The sequence below is a fragment of the Oryzias latipes genome, chromosome 12 (genome assembly GCF_053564925.1).
Source record: "Oryzias latipes strain Hd-rR chromosome 12, Olatipes_Hd-rR_3.1".
In the NCBI taxonomy this organism is placed as follows: domain Eukaryota; kingdom Metazoa; phylum Chordata; class Actinopteri; order Beloniformes; family Adrianichthyidae; genus Oryzias; species Oryzias latipes.
In genome coordinates, this window is record NC_136248.1 from 30,715,001 (window position 1) to 30,739,545 (window position 24,545).

General features: G+C 43.2%; 2 protein-coding genes across 14 annotated transcripts in view; one reads left to right on the plus strand and one right to left on the minus strand.

The window, feature by feature from the left end:
- The window catches only part of tacr1b (tachykinin receptor 1b), a 10,561-nt gene extending 9,057 nt beyond the window's left edge, over nucleotides 1–1,504 (minus strand). Inside the window, exon 1 of one of the 2 annotated variants that reach the window (XM_011481385.4) lies at nucleotides 448–1,504. In XM_011481385.4, coding sequence (XP_011479687.1) covers nucleotides 448–741 — 294 coding nt within the window. In that variant the 5' untranslated portion in view covers nucleotides 742–1,504. The remainder of the gene's footprint in view (nucleotides 1–447) is intronic. The other variant, NM_001278894.1, reaches the window with a different exon arrangement.
- A 4,130-nt stretch (nucleotides 1,505–5,634) lies between these two features.
- slc4a5b (solute carrier family 4 member 5b) overlaps nucleotides 5,635–24,545 on the plus strand; it is a 36,894-nt gene continuing 17,983 nt past the window's right edge. For 9 of the 12 annotated variants that reach the window (XM_078956072.1, XM_078956082.1, XM_078956077.1 and 6 more), the window contains exons 1-8: nucleotides 5,635–5,736; nucleotides 9,774–9,867; nucleotides 9,970–10,179; nucleotides 15,500–15,629; nucleotides 15,753–15,913; nucleotides 16,425–16,580; nucleotides 16,771–16,878; nucleotides 17,791–17,846. In XM_078956072.1, the coding sequence (XP_078812198.1) occupies nucleotides 9,804–9,867; nucleotides 9,970–10,179; nucleotides 15,500–15,629; nucleotides 15,753–15,913; nucleotides 16,425–16,580; nucleotides 16,771–16,878; nucleotides 17,791–17,846 (885 nt within the window). In that variant the 5' untranslated portion in view covers nucleotides 5,635–5,736; nucleotides 9,774–9,803. Of the gene's footprint in view, nucleotides 5,737–9,773; nucleotides 9,868–9,969; nucleotides 10,180–11,896; nucleotides 12,410–15,499; nucleotides 15,630–15,752; nucleotides 15,914–16,424; nucleotides 16,581–16,770; nucleotides 16,879–17,790; nucleotides 17,847–24,545 lie in introns of those variants that run through there. The other 3 variants (XM_078956075.1, XM_078956080.1, XM_078956083.1) reach the window with 3 other exon arrangements.

Genomic DNA, 24,545 nt, shown 5'->3' on the forward strand with positions numbered 1-24,545 from the left:
CAGTAGAGGTCAGAGTTCAAGGCTCTGAGGGGTCAAAACAACAACAAAAGACCAAAAACTTCTAGAATCATTTGGATGAAACAGTCACCCAGCAGATGGAGAACAGAGAACCAGACTGTGGGACTTATGCTGGCGGGTGGGGGTGGGGGGCATCAGGGATGGAAACCGCTAATGTCAAAAATTAGAAATCTGAGGAGGACACTTCAGGCAAAGCTGGGAGTTTACAGTCGTGGCTAAAGTGCAGACCTTTATTTCTGAAATCAGATTTCTGTCCTCCTTTGATGTTTAACTGTTCATCCATAAAATACTAAATCTCAGAATAAACACAATCAGATAACTGATGAGCTTCTTTAGGAGAGAAAACGATTCAACAAAAAAGGGGAGAAAAGACGAAGTTTACAGTTAATCTAAATAATTTAGTAATAGGATCCTTTTGGAAAAACTCACCAGGAAATAGTTGGTGACCGTCCTCATGCGCTCGTGCGCCAGAATGATCCAAATGACCGCGAGGTTCCCGAGCACGGACACGGCCACGAGGCCGCAGTACGCGGCGCCCCACAGGCCGACCTGCCACGCGGGCTGCACGAACTGGTTGGAGCTGCAGTTCACGCACGCGCCGGTTCCGTCCGACCCGTTCCCGAGCGGATCCATGCTGCGGCGCGACGCTCCTGTAAAGCGCTGGAACGAGCGCCGGTGCGCGAGGCGGAGAGGGAGGCGCGCGTGGAGGCGCAGCTCCGTCATTTTACGCACCGAGCAGGCGCGCGCCACTGGAGGAGAGCGCACGGGACACCGAGGAAAGACAGTGTCAATATACCCAAGCACGCGTTCACACGTACAAATAGTTTCCACACGCACGCGCAACAGAAATGCGGGCGGTTTTGGTGTAAATAATCTCACAGGAATCAGGTTTGTCTGAACCCCGATAATCTGAGCGGGATTAACTTTCTAGAGTCCCGATCATTTGAGAGGAGCCATCATCTGTAGAATTAATTGCGCGTGCGTCAGAAATCAGGTAACAATCCGCTTTTTTCAGTAATCTGGTTTGCTAAATGTAACCAGAGGAAGGATTAGGACCCCCCCCCCCCAAGAAAAAAAACCGACGTGTGACGTCTACGTTCGGAGGTGAAGGTGGATAGAAAGTGAGGTGATGTGATAACTGCAGTCCATCAGAACCAGGTTTGAAACCATGACGTGTGAGTTCAGTCCAATCCCGCGTGACCCTGATGGCTCACAGAGGAGTTTCTAAGAGGTTGAGGGTTCTGGGTCTCCTCATGGAGCTTCTCTCTGGCGTCTGCTCGGCCTCACGGTCACCATCTCAAAATGTTCTCATTTTTTTTTGTTGGAACGAACTACTACAGTTCGGTGCCCTGTGGTGGTTCTAAACTCCAGAAAGACGTGAGAACCAGACGTTATGGGCTCCTGAAAGTTTATGTAAATCAGCGTTGAGGGGAGAGAACCCGGCTCCTCTCAGCCCAGACCCACGCGGGACTCCTCCGGACTCCTCTGGCTCGCGGCTACATAAATCTCACCACCAGAGGTCGCCCTTTCCCCCCATCTGCTCATCACCTCCACCCCCACAGCGTTTTTCAGGAGAATCTCTTAACCAACCAGCGTCCAGCAGTCAATTCTGATCGGTTTGTTTGGACCTGGTTCTGATTCAACATCTCTCTTTCCGGACCAGAGTGACTTCCTGTTCATTTACGTGAACGGGAAAGATTTTCTGCGGAGGACCGGACTTTGGACCAATGGGAACTGGACTGAGTCAGAGTGACGTCCTCCGTAGAAACTGGTTTACTTCCGGCTCCAGTGAAATGAAGTCAAGTCAGTCACCATTTTTCCATGACGCGGACGCCACCATGTCGGAGCCGGATGTTGTCAGTAAGCAGTGATTGGTCTGAGTCGGTCTGAGTCGACGTTTTCATGGCAACCACTCTCACCAATTAGGAGTGAGCTTGTGGGAACGCCACACCTATTCCACTCAAAACTGGGCTACACATACACGTTTTGAACATTGAAAATGGGGGCCAGCAGGCTCCACCTACTTTTAATTGAGGCATCTGATTGGTCATCTTATAACTTGAATAACGTGAACTACATTTATTTCTCTATAGAAGTCTGTGGGATTCTGGCATCTTGGAGCCAGCGGGTACTTTCTGTTGTGGAACTACAAGGGGGAAGGGCCACTCGGTCCACTTCTCATATACGGTCAATGGTTGGAGGAGCCACGGTTGGCTCCTCCAACCATTGACCGTATATGAGGTCGGGGAGGCGGTCCTTATTTAGTCTGGACCGGAGCCGTACATTTTCCCAGAGGTCACCTGTGCTTGACGGTGTTTCTGGCGCACCCTGGTCTCCTCTTTGCAGTTTCCGCCTCACGTCTTTGTCGTCTGATTAAATCACTTGGGTCACAGTTCTGAGTTTGTGTCGTTCCAACAAGGATTTAGTGGAAGGCATTAAGTTGTTTTGATGTTTTTTTTACTTAGAACATATTTCGAAACAGCCGTAAATATTTATGTATTTAATTTGTTGCTGCATGGATAGAATGTATTTAATTTATTGTGTTTATTTAGTCAGTGAGAAGGAAATCTCGAGCTAAATGAGCAATTAGCCCTCAGGGATGTCAGCCCACGAGGTTTGTGTGCTTTTACTTTGTCTAATTTAAGTTTCATATGTTGTAGAATTAAATTTGATGCATATTTGTGTTTTTATTTTGCTGCCAGTTCTCAGGGGTTGTGAAGAGCAATAAACCCTGTTAAAAAACCTTGTGTTCATGCCGACTCCTCGAGGGGGCTACATATTTACTGCTGACAAACTATTGTAAAATATTAGAGAAAATAAAATCTTGCAGATCTGGCAGAAAGTTCAGTAAGGCTGAGAAGTTTCCGTCACAGACCAGAGTAGCCAGTTGGTGTTCTCCTGGATAAACTTCGTATCAGCTGGTGGAGAAACGGAGGAGTGGAAGCTCCTGCTTGTCTTTAAATCTGAGTCGTTGCAGCCTCATCTGTCACCTGCTGCCTCACAGCTGCAGCATCCCATATGCGGCGGCGGCGGCGGCGGCGCTCTGGTTTGAACCGGTGATGAAGAAGTAAAGTGACATAAACACAGAGAGGCAGAGCTGGAGGAGGGAGGCGGGCCATCTTTGTTTCTGTTTATCAGCCCAACACCTGCCTTCCCTGAAAATTCAAATCAAACCGTGTGGATGTGATTCCAGGTCGGCGTGACGGGGACGATGTGACCCGCATCCCAGAGCCAGAACAGCCCTGGGGGATGAAGACTGCTCCACCCCTGAAGAACGGGGTCAGAATGATAGAAATGACAAAAAAGCTGCTGTCCTGAATGGATTATCAGTCAATTATTCATCAGATTCAAATCTATCAAAAATGTTTACAGATGAAGATGTTCACAAACGCCATCGATCCAAAACTCCAGATGATACAACATTTATCCCTAGTTTCTGTTACTACATGACAGATGCTCTGCAGTTTTGTTTTTTATACCTTTTTTTGTTAGATTTAGTGTGAAAAGGAAACTATAGAATCTCCTCACAGCTTCCACCGGTGTTTATTTGAGCCTCAGAGGAAAGTTTCTGCTGTTTGATGAACTGTAATGTGCTTAACAGGAAGTTGGAGCGTCACAAAAGCTGAGCAGAGAATCGTCTTTGATGTTTTGGGTTTTTATTTTTATTTTATTTTTGATCCTGAAAATGTTGGTAAAAACAAATTGAAATGCTTGGAATTATAAACACAAAAGTTTTTCAGAAAACATCAAGTTTTTAAAGTTCACTCCCAGTCACGTCTGTTTTTTCAAACGTCCGACGTAAAGACAGACTCAGAACTTAAACATTGACTGTATATAAGAACTGGACGGAGTGACTCCTCCCCCCTGGCGTTCCCACAGACTTCTATAGAGTCTAAGAGTCGTTCTATTGGTCAGAAGAACCATTCTGGATCTTCTTGATAATCCTCCTTTTTTTAATGATGTTTTTTTTTTAGTTCAGGTTGTTCTAAACTGACCAATCAGAAGCCTCAATAAAAAGTAAGTGGAGCCTGCTGGCCCCCACGTCCGACGATTAAAACGTTTGACAGACTTTGTGTGGCCCGCTTTCTAGTGGTAGGGGCGTGGCCTTCCAACAGGCTCACTCCTGATTGGTGAGAGTGGTTTACCATGGAAATGTTAACTCAGACCAACCAATCACTGACGATCTCTGGCTCCAACATGGCGGCGTCCGTATAGCAAAAAATAAAAAATTGCGGCTGAGTTGACTTAATTTGGTTGGAACTGGAAGTGCATGGTTTCTATGCATGACATCACACTCAGATGTGGCGTTTAAAGTGACGCGTCAGCTCCTTCTGTGTTTGCAGCAGCAGCCGCTCACAGACTGAAGCAGAGGAAAGTATCTGCTTTGCCCAAAGGCATCGCTGGACCTCAGAAACCAGGAAGCGCGTGATCGAATGGGATGTGACATCCCATCATCCCACAGAGAGTCTCCGGTCCACAGATTACAGCTGACACTAAGCTGCAGATCAAATGCAAACCACCACTTTAATTATGATATTACATTTGGATTTGTGGCTCACTTTCTCATCTCGCCTCTTTTTGGGATTATTTTGCCGCTCCTGCCGTTTTGATCAGAATCACAGACAGAGAGATGCAGATCTGAGCCCAATCTGGTTTAATATCTGTGTTGTTGAGAGGGAAATATTGGAATTGATTCACAAAAGCGTCCTCCATTTAAAATCCAGGACACTGACAGGAAGTACAGTAGAAGTAAAATGAACGGAAAAAAGCCCAGTGTGCATCGGTGCTCACTAGATTGCCGAATATAGACCACAATGCATTGGGTCGGAACAATTTTTGCCAAAGAAATGTATTCAAATGAATTTTAAGACAGTTGATTCATAAATAATTGTTGTAAAACGCTCATCTCAATTAGATTTTAATTTCATGAAATCGATGACGTCATGTCCGCCTTTAAAAATATAAAAAGTAATGAGCATGGTGTCCGAATTCGTTTTATAATACATCGTTTTTTTTAGTAGTTAGGGTGGGAATTCGGACAGCTTTACCAAATGGTGAACGCCCTATATGGTGTTTTCTGTAGTGAGTATTGGAGGAAGTTGGACACAACCACTGACTTTACATAGAAAGTGGCGGCTTGAAGGCGCCGAGGCCGGTGAACGTAGCATAGCATAAGACTCCCCGCAACCCGTTCCGTATAAAAACTCTTCTACAAAAACATACTCACTTTCCAAAACAGCTTTTTATTTTCATTTAAATCTAAATTTGACACACTGCCAATTTGCATTGCTGTCACATTTTTGTAGTGTAGCTTTTTCTGATCGTCGCACGATGACACTTTTGTCTGGGGAACTTGGTTGATGGGAGCTCTGCTAAAACTGTCATTTCTCTCTGGTATTAATAAAGTTTTTTGATTCTAAATTGTCATCCGTTCTGCAGACGCCCCATTTTACTAAATGAAATGAACTGGGTTTTTTGGGCCATCAGCTGCAGAAATCCTTCAAACAGCAGTGAAATCAATCAGAACCTGCATCAGTGCTGCCTAATCATTGAGAACTGCACCAAATGTGATTGATTGACCCCCCCCCCCCCATCAGCCCGTCATCACTTCATGAGTTTGTGTTCAGTCGCAGTTTTTGCTGCACAGCTGAAGCACAAATCTGCCATTTCTGTCTTTTTCACAGCATTTCTTCAGGAAGTCCTGCATCGTGTCGTCGGGTAAGATAGGTTTTCACGTTTTTGTCATTCCTAACGTGCCTTTTATTTTCTTTAAAAGCTTCCTGTTGTTTATTGATCTCGAAAACATTTTTAATGTTTGATCGTATAAAGAAAAAAAAACAACTTGTTTTTAGATTCTGGAAAAAAATGTCAGCTTGATCATAACGCTAAAACTGGATGGAGAGGAGGACAAAACAGAAACGATGAAAAAGAAAAGCTTCTGATTTTCAAAATAAAGTGAAATATGTTACATTATCAACAAAAAACATGTATTTAGCCATTTGGGCAATAATACCTTCAAAATGTTTTGTTTGAAAATGGATCCATTGAAATCAATTCCTTAAATCTTCATTAATCCTTGAATTACTTTTAGACAGAACATGTTTACTTCCATTAAGGATAAACCGTCTCTCCGCACAGCTGCAACTTTTAATAAAACAAATGTTCATTTGTAAGGTTTTAGACTTGTTTTTTTGTCCCTCATGTCCTTCCGTACTTTGCTGGTTTTTCCTGGTTTGTGGGGAACCTGTCCTCAGAGCTTTGCTCAGGTGTTTTGACGCACCTGGATGGCTCTCAGAGCAGCTTTTTGTGCTGTTTTGAGTGATGCAGATCCACACAAACCAGCGTCTGACTGGAGCTGCACCGACGTCTGAGATGCTTTGGCAGGGGTCTCTGCTCTTGTGTTTGCATGTGGGACGGTACTCATGCGACTGTCCTTCACAGTCAGTGATCAGGCTTCAGGACCTGCTCTGAAACCACAAATGACAGGTATTGATCCGCCTGGAAAGTCTCTCCGTGCTCCGCTTTGGAAAGACAAATCTACGTCATGAGTGAGGTGGGGGTGGGGGGTTGTTCCCTGTGTTGCTTTTTTTTAGATTTCATTTTCATCCACTTATGTATTTTTGATCAAATTGATCCCACTAGAATAAAAAAACAAACAGCCATCAAGCCAAAAGAAGGACGGATGCTCGAGTAAAAGCATGTTGAAATTCCCATCGTCACCAGCAGGGGGCTCCTGCTGACAAAGGAAAACCTCATTAATCTCAGGATACGTGGGAGCCAGGAAGCAAACTGTTGTAGAGAGTCAATGGTAATAAATGATATTAGTGCTGCTGTCTGTTAATTTCTTGGGTTTAAAATTAAGACCCAACTTTCAGAAGCTAGCAACTGGATTGACAAGATAACAGCTAGCGTTGCGTAATGTTAGCAAAACGGTAAAGTGTGTTAGCCTTGATCGCAGCTAGCCATAAGAGAAAACTTCCTTAAACCATGTTTGGTACCTTTGAACGTTTATGAAGAACCAGGTATATGACCTACGAACATCCTACAAATAAACATCGTACAAATAAACATCGTATAAGTAAACATCCTACAAATAAACGTACTACAAATAAACATTGTACAAGTAAACATCGTACATATGAACATCCTACAAGTAAACATCGTACAAATTAACATTGTACACGTAAACATCGTAAAAATAAACATCGTACAAGTAAACATCGTACAAATAAACATCGTACAACTAACCATCGTACATATAAACATCGTACAATTAAACATCGTACAAGTAAACATCGTAAAAATAAACATCCTACAAGTAAACATCGTACAAGTAAACATCGTACAAATAAACATTGTACAAGTAAACATCGTACAAATAAACATTGTACAAGTAAACATCGTACAAATAAACATCCTACAAGTAAACATCGTACAAGTAAACATCGTACAAATAAACATTGTACAAGTAAACATCGTACAAATAAACATTGTACAAGTAAACATCGTACAAATAAACATTGTACAAATAAACATCGTACAACTAAACATCGTACAAGTAAACATCGTACAAATAAACATCGTACAACTAAACATCGTACAAGTAAACATCGTACAAATAAACATTGTACAAGTAAACATCGTACAAATAAACATTGTATAAGTAAACATCGTACTAATAAACATCGTACAAATAAACATAGTACAACTAAACATCGTACAAGTAAACATCGTACAAATAAACATCGTACAAATAAACATTGTACAAGTAAACATCGTACAAATAAACATCGTACAAGTAAACATGTTACGAACTCCAGTGTGTAACTTGTGCTTTACTCAGTTGCAGAAACAGAAACATTCCTCACCTCTTAGTGCACTCCTGCCCCCTCCTGTCAGCCTTGTGTCGGTGCAGCTGTTCAAATTGCACAAATGAAGTTTTTATCCTTTTTTTTTCCGGTCTTGACCGGAAAGTCTGTTTTTTAACGTTTTGAAGAGACGACTATGACATCATGTGTCACAGTTCGTGCGGTTTTCTTTAGTTCCCTTTTTTAAATCTTAAATATTCCTGTTTCTGCAAATGTGGTGGAATCAGCCAGTTTGCTAACAGATATTAAAATTTTCCATGGAGTTGTTCGCAGAGATGCTGTTTAGCAGTTTTCATGTGAGGATGCATCGTGAGCTGACGGCTCTGAACCCTGCATCACTTCTTTCCTCTGCATCACATGAATGATGCTGGTCATGATGGGGATTCCAGAATGTTTCCGTTGCTTTTCCTGGTTTGAGCGTCAGTCTGCTGCTGGAGTTTTTCCATCGACCTTGTCTGCATCGATCCATGGACACATGCGCTGCCACGTGGGCCCGTGGGGGGCCGTGGCCCGGTTCGCGCTGCGGAATGACCAGCAGGATTCCCTGATCTCAGAGGAATATCCTGTCATTTTGTTTAAGGCTTCGTCCCAACTGTCCTGACGGGAGGATATGGGCTGTCTGTGGGTGAGCTATGGTCAAACCGCAGGTGACCCACATCAAGGTTGCAGACCGCTAATCGAACCCGTAGAAACAGTTTTTCCACGTTTATGCTGCGGACGACAGGTCGTAGTGAACACTTATACAACACGCAAGGGCGAAGTGGGCGAGACACAGGCGTGTCGTATGCAGTTTTCGTTTTTTTAATCCCCTAAATCCTGCAGACTGTGCAAGGAGCCCATTAGTGCTGTTCATGTGACACGTGCACGCTGATGTGGGCATCTTACGGTCGTCCTACGGGCACTTATGGATCACGTTCACACCCCAAGTCCAATTTTCCTGACGTCCCTTGAGGTGGCCGTCCGAGCCTCAAGAGAGTTGCAAAACCCACCTGAGCTCCCCTAAAGATGCAGCCGCTCCCCTACGACCCTCTGTGGACCCGGACAACCCCAAAAACCTGCAGAACCCGTACGGGTCAACACCCATGCTGATGCACGGGACAGAGGCTTTAAGTTTGAAATATTCAGACTCTTCATCTCAGTTTTTTTTGTTCTCTGGATTAAAATCTGTGTGTGTTTTTTTTAGGAATTAGTTTAGGAATCCACACAAACGGTAACGTTCCTGTTCAGGGGAAGGATTTCAAACTTCATTTTAGAAGCTTCTCATTTAAAAATGATGATTATAATCATAATTTGGTCTTCAGCCAGACTTTATGACAACGTTTCTGCCTAGTTTCTACTAAATCAAAATTTTATAGTCTCCATCCATGTTGTTGCCATGGCAACGTCAAAGTTCTGTTCGTAAAAGAAATCCCAAAAATGTCATGTAAACCTGTTCTTTGACACACAACCAGGAGAATTACTGCAAAGGTTTTGCAAGTAAGACACAAAAGACGACACAGAAGCCAAGATCCCAACAAAAACGAGGAGCATCTTTGAGAGAATTTTTCAGTTCAACCTTTCTGGTTGTTGTGCTTCTTAATGATTACACCTGCACACTTTGTCATCTTTACTGTCGTCTTAAACGTCAATCATGAAGCTGCAAACAGTTTTGGTCATTGCTGGACTAATAGCTTTTTTTAAGACTGCCTTCAGACTGACATGAGGGTCTTCAGAGCCGGTTCTCCTGGAGAACCTGCTTTCACGAGGAGGAACCACAGCTTTGCTCTTCAACACAGAAACAAATTCATGATGTTGCCAATTTTTCTAAAGATTATATTTTAGCCAACTTTTTTGCCATAAAGGATTTCCAAATGAAAAACATCCATCTGGTTCTGTTTTGTGTTCCAGGTTCTTCTGGTTCTGCTGACCTTCCTCGGAATGGACCATCAGGACTGGCAGCGCGGGCGCAGCAGAGGTCACAGGCACTGCGACGAAGATGATGGTGAGGCTGGTTTAACCGGAACCTTTGAGTTCCGCTGAACCCGGTCCGTTCGCTCAGAACCAGAGGAGAACCCTCAGAGGCGGAACCTTGTGTGTCTTCCAGAAGCTCAGCCCTTCTACATCGGCGTCCCCGTTACCCACAGAAGAAAGAGGCGCAGACATCAGTCTCACGCCGGCGAGCCCGACCGCGACTCCAGACACGGCCTCTACGAGCACCACGAGCGCTCCCAATCAGGGGGTTACCATGGCAACGAGGAGCCCTACGACGATGACGAGGGCAGCCTGCTGCCTCAGGAGCCCGCCGACCCTTCAGGTCAGTTCAAACACTGACGCCTGGCTGAACATTGTCCATCTGCCAGGGATGAACCAGCTGGACTCGACATCTGTCCTTAAAGAAGCGTTCGGGTTTCCACAGAAAAACCCCTCGGTGTGATGTGTTTTGGGCAGCGTCTTAGACCCTGAAAGGCTTTTGGAGCCTTCCAGGACAATCCAGGATGATTTTACACTCTGCTAGTGTGAGGAGGGGACTTTCAGAGCTTCACCTGTCTGCTACGAGAAGGCTGAGCTGAAAAGATGAAGAAATCTTCCAGAACACTGCAGAGCAGGAAGTAGTAGGCCAACAGACTGACAGACAGACAGGCAGGCAGGCAGGCAGGCAGGCAGGCAGACAGACAGACAGACAGACAGGCAGGCAGGCAGGCAGGCAGGCAGGCAGGCAGGCAGGCAGGCAGGCAGGCAGGCAGGCAGGCAGGCAGACAGCCAGCCAGGCAGGCAGGCAGGCAGGCAGGCAGGCAGGCAGACAGGCAGGAATTTCTGCTGCTGTGGTTGACTACACCCAGAGCTGAGAGTGAGCCGGTACTGCCGGTACACATTCTGGAGATCCGCTCTTTGCTGCTTTTACTGGTTTGGCCTCTACAAATAAAATTGAATTGAATTTAGCACTTATTCAAAAGCAGCTGCAGACTGATGCCGCTGAAACTGTGAACCGGGCAGAATTATTTTAGCATCTCTGTGGTTTTTGGTGTCTGATCATCACCACAAATGTGATCTGTGTCCTTCTCTCCCCCCCCCTCACGTCATCCGCTAATTCTGTCGTTTCCCTAAAAAACTCCTGGAGCGTGCGCAGAGGTACGCTTGATTTGTTGTCCGGCGTCACTCAATTCATTCACAGTCTGGGAGGCAGAATTCTGTGCAAGCTGGACAAGAAACACAATAAATGATTCCTACTCTTTCCTGATCACTATTGTGATTGACACTGAAATTAGTAGAGCAGAAGAAAAAAGGAGGAGGTCCGATTTCTGCATTTAACAAAATATTTAGTACAATAATTAACTCAAATAATTTTTCCACTCACATGTTAGTTTCCTAAAGTTCACCACGGTTGTTTTTCCACATCCAAATAATCCAAAGGGAACATTCATGGAACATTCTAGACACTGGATGGTCACATGACTTTGCTAAATTCAGTCTTTCCATACTTGTACTGGAATGATGGACTGATCCATGTTCATGACATCATCATTTCATTTGGTCTACTGTGTCTTGGGTCCTACCCAACCATTACCTGATAGATCAGGTGAGCTTCCAACCAACGTTACAGCTGCTGAAAAAGTTTGATTTTTGGGAAACGTCTTCAGTCTTCAGCATTTCTGCCCAACACACGCATTAAAAACGTCTTCAGGGAGAAGCGTCTCCAGGTGTGCTTGAACGTGGATCCTCACCTGCAGCAGTGCAGAAAGGTGGGACCCTTTTTAGCCCTTCACGTCAAAACGTTCAGGTGAAACGGTTGGTTTTGTGGTTGACCGGTTCTTGTTCCCTCTGGAAAATGTTTATTTTGTCACTTTTTGAGTCCGGTCAAAGGCGTTTGACTGATGGCTGCTGTGAGGCCGATAATCCATGCAAGTTCCTGTGCAAACACAGCCCTGCACGTTTCCCAAGGGGCTGTGGGGTCTGAAGCCTGTAAGCTGATTAGAGGTGGGGAACTGTGAGCCGTGCATGAGAAGGAGTGCTGTTCGTGCACGTTTGCCTCTGTTCCGGACAGGATTCCTGTTCTGTCCCAGGTGGGGGGTTTGAGGCCCCAACGCAGGACTCCGAGGAGTCTGCAGGGAGACGCGGTGTTGGCGAAAGCGTCCGTCCCTTCCAGGACGCTGAGCACGAGTGTGTTTGCGTGTGGAGAGGGCACTTGAGCTCTCCGTGGAGTGGGTCGCCGCCTCTCACTTCTTTGCTGCTCTGCACATTTTTCGAGGATTTCCACCACAGCTCACAGACCTCCTGTGACCGCCGGAAAGGCGTGGCAACCAAACGCCAAACTGTGAAGGCTGAGGCATAATCCCAGAGAACCCCGGAGGAAAAGAACTCGAAAGGGACCAACGGGAGAAGAACTGTTGACCAAACAGAGATGAGCTGAGGACTTTCAGCTTTGAAAAGACAGGAAGCCGCTTTCCTGGAGAAGCTAGAAGATTCTAGACCTTATAGAACCAAACCAGAGACCCGAAAAACCTCAATGATGGCTTCCTGGAAAACTTTACCTGGATCCCAAATAGGTAAAGATGACATTAAATAGGACTTTTTCTGGAAAAAAGATTTTATAATAGACCTTTTATGGTTCTCCAGCCTTCTATGATGTTTTTCCTCTGAAACGTTTGGTTGGCCTTTAATGATTTTAGAATACACCAAATTATTACTAGAGTTATGCTAATATAAGGTTTGGTTAGGACAGGTTTTGTCATCACACGGCACATAGAGACAGTAAAAACGTTTGTTCTTTAACACGCATGAAAAAGATTTGGTAACTTTCTGTCCGACTTCGCTTGGCTTCACTCTGTTCACAGCCAGTGGAAGCATCTCCACTGAAGCGAGCGTGTGATGGGTGGAAAACCGAATATCACTGTGCAAACTCTGCTGTGAGGGCGTCTTCCAGCACATCCTTTTGTTTCTTCATGAAGGAAAAGCATGAAGCTGACAGGTCATCGTCATAATTCATGGTTTCTCATTTTCCCCTATGATTATACCAGCCTGATGGCGGCAGTGAGACCCACATCCTGGTGTCACACAAACAGCAACGCCATGCTTGATCAGCCTGCGGGCTCAGGGCGTTAATGGAGATTGATCAGCTAAAATTAGAGGAGGTGTCAGCTGATAATGTGTGCCTGTCAGATGGCCGTTGGGCCACTGACTTTGGTTCACTCATTAGACATGAGTGATGTGGATTTCCTTGCATTAAATGTAAATGGAGGTTCTCCCTGGGAGGGTAAATCCATCCATTCATTCATTCAGCTTCTAAACCCATTTTGACTCTTTCTTGGTCACGGGGTTGCTGGAGCCTATCCTAGCCACTTGCGAGCGAAGGCTGGGGACATCCTGGACAGGTCGCCAGTCTGTCGCAGGGCCACAAATCACACACCCATGGACACCTATGCACAATTTAGAGAAACCAATTAACCTATGATACAGTATATGAATTTGGAAAGTGGGAGGAAGCCGGAGAAAACCCACGCATACACAGGGAGAACATGCTAACTCCACACAGAAAGGTCCCCCACTGATGTTCTGGTTCAGGTCCCCCAGCCGGGACTTGAACCGGTGGCCTTCTTGCTGTGAGGCAAGAGCGCTGACCACTGCACCACCGTGCAGGAAAAATCCAGACAAACACAAATATTGACGGAAAACATGTAAATCTGAGATCAGACGCTAATCTACGTCTAATTCCACTTGATGTGGCCGCTTTATGGAGTCTTAAAATTCTTTGCTAAACTCTGGTTAACCTTCGGAACGGCCTCAACGATTTTATATTCAATCCATGACCGGAATTTCAGCTCCAGTTCCTCGTGGTTTACTCGCTCATTCCAGTCTGTTCTTAGGCTTAAAGGTCGTGTCACGCAGCCGCTAAATACATTTTGTGCATTTGAAAATCTGTCATACGTGAACAAAGTGAGAAAAGTTGAGGTCTTTACGTGAAATTTCCGAAGATGAATCGCGACTGGACCACATTAAAACCACGGAAGACGCATGAACAAACCACGCAAAGAACACGGAAATCAAATCTGCCCTAAAATTTGAGCGTCAATCACATGATTTGAGTGTGATATGTGCGCCGTATGCGCCAAATAAAAGTTATACATCGTTGGTTCATGCGTGAAAAGTCCATTAGACATTTGTTGAACGGTTGTGGAAAGCCACAAGTTTGTGTGTGCATCTCACAAAAATCAATTAGCATCTCTGCATCAACAATTGGACAAGATTTAGGCAATAGTTATGTATGTGTTACGTTACGTACGCGTATTTTACGAATAAACTACGTAAAATACCCAAGAACTCCGGAATTTTCCACCGACCAAAAGTTTGAGCAGCTCGAAACCGAATTCACGTGAAGACGCGTCGGCCGAAACCCGCGACAGACATCAACGAATAGCAGACGTTTTTTTTAAAAAGAAGGTTACATTTGAAGTGATTGGCCACCTGAGTTTGCTCCGTCTCAGCACATTCTCATAATAAGTTCAGGTTAAATGGAGCCATGTGGGCGTGATTTTACTACGGGCCTAAAATTCCAATCGAGGATGATGTCATCAGCTTGTGTCCCATTTTGCAGCAATTGGGGGCGATTCCATTCCAGTGGCCTTGTGACCCCAGTGATTTCAATCCCCTCTGAAGTTTAAACTGGGCATTAAACGTGGCCTCCCCTCTAGGAGTCACCACGGACCAGGACGGCCCAAAAAGGGTGACTGAGGCTCCACGTTTATACTTAACCTGAGGGTCAAGGCATTGTATCTGGATTTAAAGTCTTCTTTCTTTGAAATGTTTCACCGCTCGTCCTTCATCAGTCTGATGTCACCTGGATGAAGGAGGCCTTTCATTGACACACAATACTTGACCTGAGTACTCATCCACTGCTGCTCTCCATCATCTACAAGTCTAACTTATAGTCATCAAGTAAGAAAAGTCTTCTCTGTTATAGTTTCCTCTCCCTATTCTCTTCTCTTTGTAGTCTCCAGCATCTCTTAAAGAGTGGTCGCAGCCCGTTTATCCCGTTTTTCATCCCTTTCACCCTAAACGTTACTCTCTGTACTTCTTTAGAAACCGAGTTCTGTCTGGTATGTCCGTCCATCATCAGCGTTGTGACCCTGCAGAGGTTGAAAAGTGGTCGTAAAGAATCCCAGCTTCAAACAGCCGCAGGGATTGTGTCGTAATAATTACCCAACCTGTCTGAGAGAGAGGATGGAAGATGCTCGATGCATCACTTCTGGCAACAGCGAGGATAAATCAATCAAATATTTGCAGTATAAATCAATGTAAAGAGATACAAACATTTTTTTAGATTTAGTTTGACGCAGGTCTTTCCGCTCAAAAACTATCCGCTGATCATCTAAATGTTTGGTTTCTTGGCAAACGTCTAAAACTTCATGAAGTCAACATGAATCCAGGAACAGAAATGTGGATTTTATTACTGAATTCTCTTGTGGATCCGTGGTTGAAATCCTGACTCTTCTTCATTTTACGGATGAATCTGGTTTGGACTTTTGTTGTCGCTGTCTGGTCTGTCAGAACATTCTGGTACCGCGATGCTTCTGCTGCATCTCCATCAGTTTGCCTTTTGTCTCACATGTTCTGTCAGCTGAATCGCTCTCTGGTTCTAGTGTCTCCGGCTGCAGAGCGACTACGCAACATCCTGGGGGAGGACGACGGCGCCCCGACCCCCACGATCTTCACTGAGATGGACACGCTGCAGCGTGATGGGGACGAGCTGGAGTGGAAGGAGTCTGCGAGGTGAACACTGCTCCGGATCTGATTTCCTGGTTCTACAACGTCTGTGACATTGCTGACTGACCCCTGGCGGGTCAAGCAGACCTCCGACCGGCCAGCGTTTCAGACAGCCTCTCCTCTCTGCAGGTGGGTGAAGTTTGAGGAGAAGGTGGAAGAGGGAGGAGAAAGATGGAGCAAGCCCCACGTCTCCACGCTGACCCTCCACAGCCTGTTTGAGCTGAGGACCTGTCTGCAGACGGGAAGCATCATGCTGGACCTGGAGGGGTACTCTCTGCCGCAGATCGTGGGTGAGTCGCACCAGGCCAAAGCGCCATATGACCAAATCCAAGCAAGACGAGGTTTTAGGGTCATAGAATGTCATCAAAAACCTCCTGTTGATCATTTGGACTACATTTTTCTTTGTTGGTGCGAAAATAGTTTTTTTTAATCTTCTGCTTTTCTTAGTTTACCTGTTGATTCCACAGAATCTGTAAATGACTGCTAAATACAAACATCCAGAGGGTGAATTACTGCATGAAGATGAAGGTTTCTACAAGTTTTTATGGAAGCGAAACTGTTAAATAAATAAAAGAAAAATCCCTTTTTCAGCTTTAAACTCACTATCCAACGGTGGAATCTTATCTAAGAGTTGAAGTTTGACCTCAAATAGTGAAATAATTCAACCTTATTGAATTATTTTAGTATATCAGCATAAATGTTTTTAGATTAATGTCTTAAGATGCAGCTAAGATACGCTCTGATGCCTGATCAACTTTGTGGTTAGTTGGAGTTTAACTGGAACCTGAACTTCCCCCGCAGAGGAGATCGTGGATCGTCAGATAGCCGATGGCCTCGTCCCGCTTGATCTGAAGGAGAAGATCATCTTCGTGCTACTCAGGAAGCACCGCCACCAAACTAAGAAACCCATCCACCGCTCACTGGCAGACATCGGAAAGTCCTCCAACGCGTCTGCCAGTAAGTCTGCATCTTCACCAGCCAATCAGCAAACTTGGACCAAAGCCGTCTGGACTTCTGCTCATCCTCATGCTTCCTCTGTTTTCTGCCATGTTGACCTCCATCTGCTTGACCTCTCCTCGTCCAATCAACTCTTCTGTGCTCGTTGTGTTCTCATCTGCTGCTGCTGCTGCTGCTGCTGCTCTGTCAGACCGTAGTCCTCATGTTAATCTGAGTCGTAGTACTAGTTCAGCTTCTGGGATCCACCGCTCCACAGAAGACCTACGCTCTCGGCCGTCAAGCAGCCTTGGCCGCCTGCGTGAGTCTCAACACCCACACCAACACACACAAACACACGTCAGAAGTCTGTTAGTACCTGTTACGGTTTACGCTGTGGTTACCGGGGTGAACCATAATCTGGTTTCCAAAGAAAAACACAGTCAAGTACATGTTGGACCCTCGCAATTAAAGCTTCACAAAAATATGAGGTCTTTCCCAACGTTGCATACCTCTCTAAGCTGATGAGAACTCAGGAACAGAACCTCAGACGACTTTGTGTCGTCCGGTGACCCCTCAGCGGGTCGCCATTAAACCCCCATCTGAAGCTGTGATAGAGACTCTCACTGAGGAACCAGGCAGCCACGCTCTGATTGCACCGTACGTATAAAAATCAATCCGTGTTCCTCAACTAAAAGATCAGACAACCTCCTTAGCTACGGACGTCTCCCAATCCCTCATCTCTATATTCCTGAACATTTTGCTTGAATGTGTGTTTTAATCAACTCTGAGCTCAGCTAACTGCATGATTTCAACGCCTGAGATTGCTTTCTGTGTGCGTCTGTGTTCTTCTACATCTTAATGCTGGCATCATGACTGTAAATGTTGGGAATAACGTGTGTTTACTTAGGAGATTTCTAGCCTTGCCGTATCTGCCCCTCTGCCGGTTTCTTCTGTGACCCATTGGGTTTAACGGGATTACAAGAGGATTTTCTTTAGATCTTTGTTCTTTTCACTTCCTCTGCTATTCGAGCAAAACCAGCTTGAAGAAAAATGTTTCGCTGTGAGGATATAATCCTGTGTATAAAAGGGAGTGTGTGACTTTTCAGTGTTCTCAACACAACTAAATTAGATTCCATTTTGACCCGGTTTTAATAGCTCATGTCTTTTTTTTCTTAAGAGTTCTTTTAGTCTGTACTGAGTTGATGATGATGATGATGGTCTCTCCTTCCAGATCCATGTCAGAGCCGAAGCATGAACGACATCTCAGACACCCCCAGCACAGACCAGGTAGGGCCTCTTCAGTTCAAGGTCAAAGTCATCTCCTAACCCTTTGTCTGTTAAAGGGTAATGCTTTTCTTAAGCCTTTTTGAGAATAAACTATATCCATATATATGATTATAAATTATCTTTGGCACACCAAGGAAACATTTTTTTTATAAAATATGATTTATTTTCAAAACTCATTTTCTTACCTGGAAGTAAGATGAATTGATCTCTAAGGGCTCGTTTCAAGAGGAATACCCAGAGATGTGTGAATGAATCAAAACACCGCTTTGGGATCGTTTTTTGTGAGGAATTAACATTATAATACACTTAAAAGTAAAAAAAAAAAATTTGGTTTTATATATAGGTCATTTAAGGCCAAATTTTGGCCACACACCTGGTAGTTTTTGTGCAGTTTCAATAAATTCCCTCATTCTGGTTCTAAATTTGAAGCAAACACAGGGGGCTAGTTTCAGATTTATTCACTTTTACACCCAACAGAAACATATTTATGGTCTGCTGCCAAAAACAATAATTTTCCACTAAGTCTCTATTCACTCTGGGGGTTATTTTTTAAATCAGGTTTTTTGATTTTATTCAACCTCAAAGTTATGCATTAGGGATGTGGGTATTTTTTAATTAGCCGGAGGATGAACCCATCTGTCAGTATAACTACCTTACTATGTCCCATCCAACAGTCCATCTTCAGAACTTTGTTGTGGGAATCTTACATGCTCTATTATCTCGAATTTTCCCCTCAGCTTGAAGGTAATAAACAGCTGGGTGTCATCTGCATAGAAGTTGACCTTTAGGATGAAGAGCTGAAAAATCAAGAAAAATTCCTTTAAACTAAAATCATTAATTGAAGTTTCTCAGTAATCATCCTTTTTTGTTCAAGCAAAATAAAATGTAACAGATAAATCTAGCCCAAACCAAAGTGTGGGCGGCCGTGGTGCAGCGGTAGGGCGGTCGACTCATTATCGTACGATTGCAGGTTCGATTCCCGCCTTGCACGCCCATGTGTCGAAGTGTCCTTGGGCAAGACACTGAACCCCACCTTGCCTCTGGTGAGAGGTTGGCGCCAGTGTTCGGCAGCGGAGCCGCCATCAGTGTGTGAATGTGTGTGTGAATGGGACTGTGACTGTAAAGCGCTTTGGGCCGTCGTAAGAAGGTCGAAAGCGCTATATTTGTATACTCCATTTACCATTTAAAAGCATAGTAGAGTCCTGGACTTTCACCAATTAATTCTTCTATGTTGGTTCTTTTGATCTGAAAAAACAAACTATTCCAGTGTTTGAATGTTTTCTTTGGCTTCTGACACAAAATATCGTTTAGATTCAAACTACTTCAAAGTTCACAGTTTAAGCCAAGTGTATCCAGAACCAGTTTAACCAGAATAAACATATACCGGTAAAAATAAAAATTAAAATAAAGTCCTAAATTCCTTTTAGTAGATTAGATTTGCGCTAGAATATTTGTGTAAATCCTGCAGTCATGGAAAATTAGAAATTAGGTTGTTTTGTATAAAAATGGGACAAATACCTACGTGGCTGCCATGATCCTCAAGTTTGCTAAATGCAGTGTTTACATCTCCATTGTTTCGTTTAGCTGCTCTTTCTGGTTTTTAGCGAACATTGGTCAAAAGATTGGACAGGTTCCAGTAGGCTGTCATTGCATAGACATGTTTGGCTCATCAGGTTGCTATATGAGGATGGATTACAAACAGACATCAGTGTATGGGCCTGAAGAACAACCCTACCACAGTCTGCTTCACCTTCAGCGTCTTCTGGGTTCTGTAGAATCATCCAACATCAGAAGCAATGATCCAGGAAAAGAAAACTGGTAGGAAAGATGTAGACTAGATGGACCAACTGCAAAATGAACTAGTCCAATCTCAGATCCTGACAGGGGTTCTATTGTAGAAACCCGAACCACATTTTTCCTTATGGTACAACCAATCCACATGGATTTTGTTGACTGGGAGAAAGTATTTGACCTTTTTGTGGAGCCGTTTTGAGCAACTGACATGCTCAAGGGCTAACGGTAGTTAACGCCACACCAGATTGCACGTGGCGGCAGAGTCCACTGAACCGAGCTCTGGTGCTGAGGTGTTCCAGAGCATGGTTCACTAAGTTGTGTCAGAGTACTGAAAAATCACAGCAGCCAAAATCGTATTTGGTTACAGCACGGGTTAACTTACGGAAGTCAGCCCCAAAAAAGAGAAGTTAGAAACAAAGGAGAACTTTATCACCCAACTTAATAAACATAATACTATCTTTTTTTTTCTTTTTTGGCTTTACAAATATAACCTTCGATCAATTTTCACATTAAAACATTAAAAGTCATTTGGAAGCTATTTCTTTCCTGAAAAATAACAAAAACTTAAGAATGTATTTGCTTTTATACAAATTAACAAGCTTCTTACTTCAATTGAAGTTGAAGGTTAGTTGTTTTACCAAAAACACGATACCCGTCATGTATGGGAATCAAACCCACTGCAGGTCTTTCAGATCAAACAGTCCACTTGTTTCCATGGCTATGTCCAAATTCCCTGACTACTTACAGCACTATAAAGGCCATTTGTTTGGGGTGTTTGAATGTTCAACTTAAAAAATACAGCCCTGAATTTCCCAGAAGTCTCTGCAAAAACTAGTGTTACTTCATTCCAACAGCCTTTACTGTAAAAATGGATTTTCCAACCAAAATTGTCGGAATGAAAAGATCTAAAAACAAAACAATAATAACACACCTTTGCTGAGTAAACAAAAACATAACCAAATGATCAGGTCCTTAAACTACCTCTAGTGAAAGAGTAAAATATCTGGACAAGAGCTTCAAAAGGACCGACAAAGTACTGCCCTCATGTGACCTCACAGTATTTAGGAGCTCCCAAAGGCTTTGATCTGAGCAGTTTAGGCAGTCATAGGGTAAAGATTGGAGTGCCTTGTTTACAGGAACCAAGGAACAAGATGTCCGCGGTTGGAGTGAAAGGGAACCGGCGGCTAAATTGACTCTGAAAGCGGCATTAAAAGATTATGAAGAGATTTTAATTTAAGCACCCACCACTCCACTGCCACGTGCTTCCTCGCTGAGGAAGAGGAGGAGAAGTGAGAAGAAGGCAAAGCAACACTTTTGTCTTGTGAGCAGTTGGTGTTTTTCAAAAATGCTGCTAATTCATCTGGAAATAAAAAACAAAAACAAAAAATCTCCTTTGGTTGAAAATGAAGAATTTCTAAAAACTGTTACCCTTTTCCTTTGTGCAATTCAGATTTAAGGAGAAAAGAAGAAAAGTAAATGTTGTTATTTTTAGATCAACTTACAGTTAAAAAATCAAATATTTGTTGTGCCATTGGATTCCCCACGGAGGAGACAAACCAGGGTTTATGTTTTTATTAGAATTCTGTCAAAAGAAGACATTTTTAACTGGCCCTTTTAAAAAGGGAGAAGTGCGGGCAAAGACAACCACTCAAAAACTAGAACCTTTATATTGCATACACAGCGCACATATCATGCTGATGACATTATTGACATAATAATAATGACATAATTGACGCATGAATCACGAATGAATTGCATGTAAACGGCTCAATAATCACACATGGTTCTATATTGATTTACATGTTCTTTTTTGTGGTATATTTATACTTCTGTGGTTTTAATGTGGTTCATTTGTAATGCATCTGTGAAAATGTCACCTTGAGACCTCAACCTTTCTCACTTTTTCCACGTAGATTCACGTATGACCATTTTTCATCAATATGCATAAAATGTACGTAGTGGTCGTGTGACAAATCTGTCTATGGCACGCAGGTGGCCCACATGAAATATTAAGTTCTTGGACCGCTCAGTTAACCCGTAGAGAAAAAATCTTTCTTGCACATTTTTCTACAGGCATGCTTTAGGCCAGGGGTGGCGAACACGCGGCTCTCGAGCCGCATGCGGCTCTTGGACAATGAGCGTGCGGCTCTTTGCGTCTCGTCATATTTTCCATATCTTGTGCCTCATTTCATAATTTTTTCCCTCTTAAACCACACTCAAACCATCAGAGGGTATTAAAATAAATAATTAATAATAAAAGTAATTTGGCAGTGTGTGTGTGTGTGTGTGTGTTTGATTCTGCTCCCGACACATACGTGACCGCCAATCATTTGCGCGGGTTACGCCCACTGCCGGAACACATAGATACAGATTTATGTGCGTGCAGACCGTTACCCTCATGGTCAAAATGGTTAAATATACAGATAAACACAGGATGTTTCTGGAAGAACGGGAAGATTCTTACTTTTTACTGAACATAATAGCGTCACGATGTTTATTATTATGAGCTTTTGGAAGCAGTAACATTGGTCATGGCAGAAAAGAACAAAACGTATCCCGGAGAAAATGAAAAACTTCCTGATCTGACACAAATTGTCTCTTTTATTAACAAGTTGAAGCTTTTCAAAGTGCACATTCAAACGGCAATCATCCCACTTTCCTTCTTTGTGGAGCTCAAACAGCAGAAAGCTGCAATCAGAATGAATGAAGCGCAGAACGTGACGCTGCTTGCGCAACTAACTGGACGGAAACGACCGCAGATCACTTTTCTCATGGATCCTTTAATGCAGAGACCGACTGCCTGAGATCCCTGCTGGTCACTGATGAGGCAGCGAGAGAACCGGAGATAAATGAGCAGAAATCTCTTTGAAAAAAGGCCCTGTTATAATTTGGAGAACAGACATCGGTCCGTTCTGACCGACACTCAGGTAAAGGAGCTGATCAGAGAAGCCGCAACTGGCCTGGGGCTTAGCCCCGCCTTCAGCCCCCAAGACTCATGGGAAGGGGGGCATTTTCAGTGTAAAACCATGAGCCAGGTAGCTGTTATCAGAAGTGCATGCCGTTTGGCTGAATGAGTGTGTATCGAAGTTACCGGGTTCCTAATGTGAGCAGGAAAGAGAGGACGTGAATGACGGAGTCAGTTAAATTATAATTCAGCACTTGATGGACTATTACTCCTTAGTATAAACTGATTCATTGCAATTTATTAATATTTAAGATATTATTTGCTTTTGATGCAAATGTCAGTCATACAATTTTGAATAAAAAAACATATAAAAGCAAGATATTCTAATGAAGGTCAAAATTAATTTAAGTTGCACACAACTGAAATGTAATGTATTTAATGTGTTTATTGTGAATATGAATGACTCAGACACCAGAAGGATGCTCTGTCCAGATGTTTGTGTATTTGTTGGTGTAAGTATCATTGAAAGAGGAATGTTGAGACACAAAGAATTACCAGTTAAATGCTGTTGGATAAATGGTGAAATATTCAGTTTTATCATCATAAATCTGACTTCAGAGGAGTCACATTCTCACCAGCATCAACCTTACTGCCCGTCACTGAGTAGTTGTGTGTCAGAGAGAGGCAGAGAAAAGAGTGAGATGAAGAGAGAGAGAGAGAGTGTGTGTATGGAATGAGAGAGAGGAGCCTGTGTGTGTGGAGGGGGTATCTGACCTCTAGGGTAGTCTCTGTGTTAACTCTGGCTAAGCTGCATTGATGTGTGTATTGAGGGTGGACACTTTTCTTGAAATAATCACAATTACAATACTGCTGTTCTGTTGTAGGGAAAGGAGTGTGTTATGGACAATAATACAGCTTTAATTGCGTGTGTGTGTGTGTGTGTGTGTGTGTGTGTGTGTGCGTCTTGGCAGGTCAGTGTGTGGTGTGGCTCTTTGACTCTCACAGTGAAAAAATTTGGCTCTTGGTGTCAAACTTGTTCGCCACCCCTGCTTTAGGCAGTCCATGATCCTCCATGGAGCCAGACAACCCAAAAACTCACAGCACCCATACGGGTCAACCCCCAGGTGCATGTGACAAGGGCTCAAATCCAGAGGTGCAACAATTAATCGACTCAATGGATTACACATATTAATAAATATTGCTTGAAAGGGAGTGGAAGGAAGCAAATTTATATAATCCCACCCCTGTTCCACTGTAACCATTTTATTACATTATTTATCATCATTCGGTTCCTAGCTTTTATCAGACAAAATTAAAAATCATAAAGTATCAATAAAGCACATGACAAAGAAAATTACTTAAATTATTTTAAAAAAAACTTTTAGAAATCAACATGGCAATGAAGTATCCAAAATATATGCAAATTATGTTACTTATAAAAGTCATTGATATGATTGAAAAATAATACTATATCAGTAAAATAGAAATAACACTGTTTCAGAAATTTCCATAGTAAAAATTGGATCAATTATCAAAAGTTAAAAATATGTGCAAAATTATGTTACATTAGGAAAAATCATAAATCAACTTGTCCATTTTTTGGAGCAAGTGAAGTAGTATCATTAAAAGTCAATCAATTTAACCATTTTAAATAGTTGATTAATCATTTGTTTTATTATTATTATTTTTTTTTTATAATAACGTAATGCTGTAAGGGAAAATAAAAAGGGTCCATAATCTGTCGAATGACCAAGGTTGGTATTTCTTCTTCTGCTGATTAACAGCCGTTCTTCTGGTTTTAAACAAAAAATTTCACTTGATTATCTGGAAGAAATCCAAGAATCTGGAAAACTGTTCAGTAGCAGGTATCTATCTCTGAGTCACACTGGTGGTGGAGGTTTGGGCTAAAGATGTCCTGGATCCATTTCACGTCCATGAATCAGCTTGTCCAAATGAACCAATATCGACAATGAATCGAATCATTTTTAAAATGAATCACT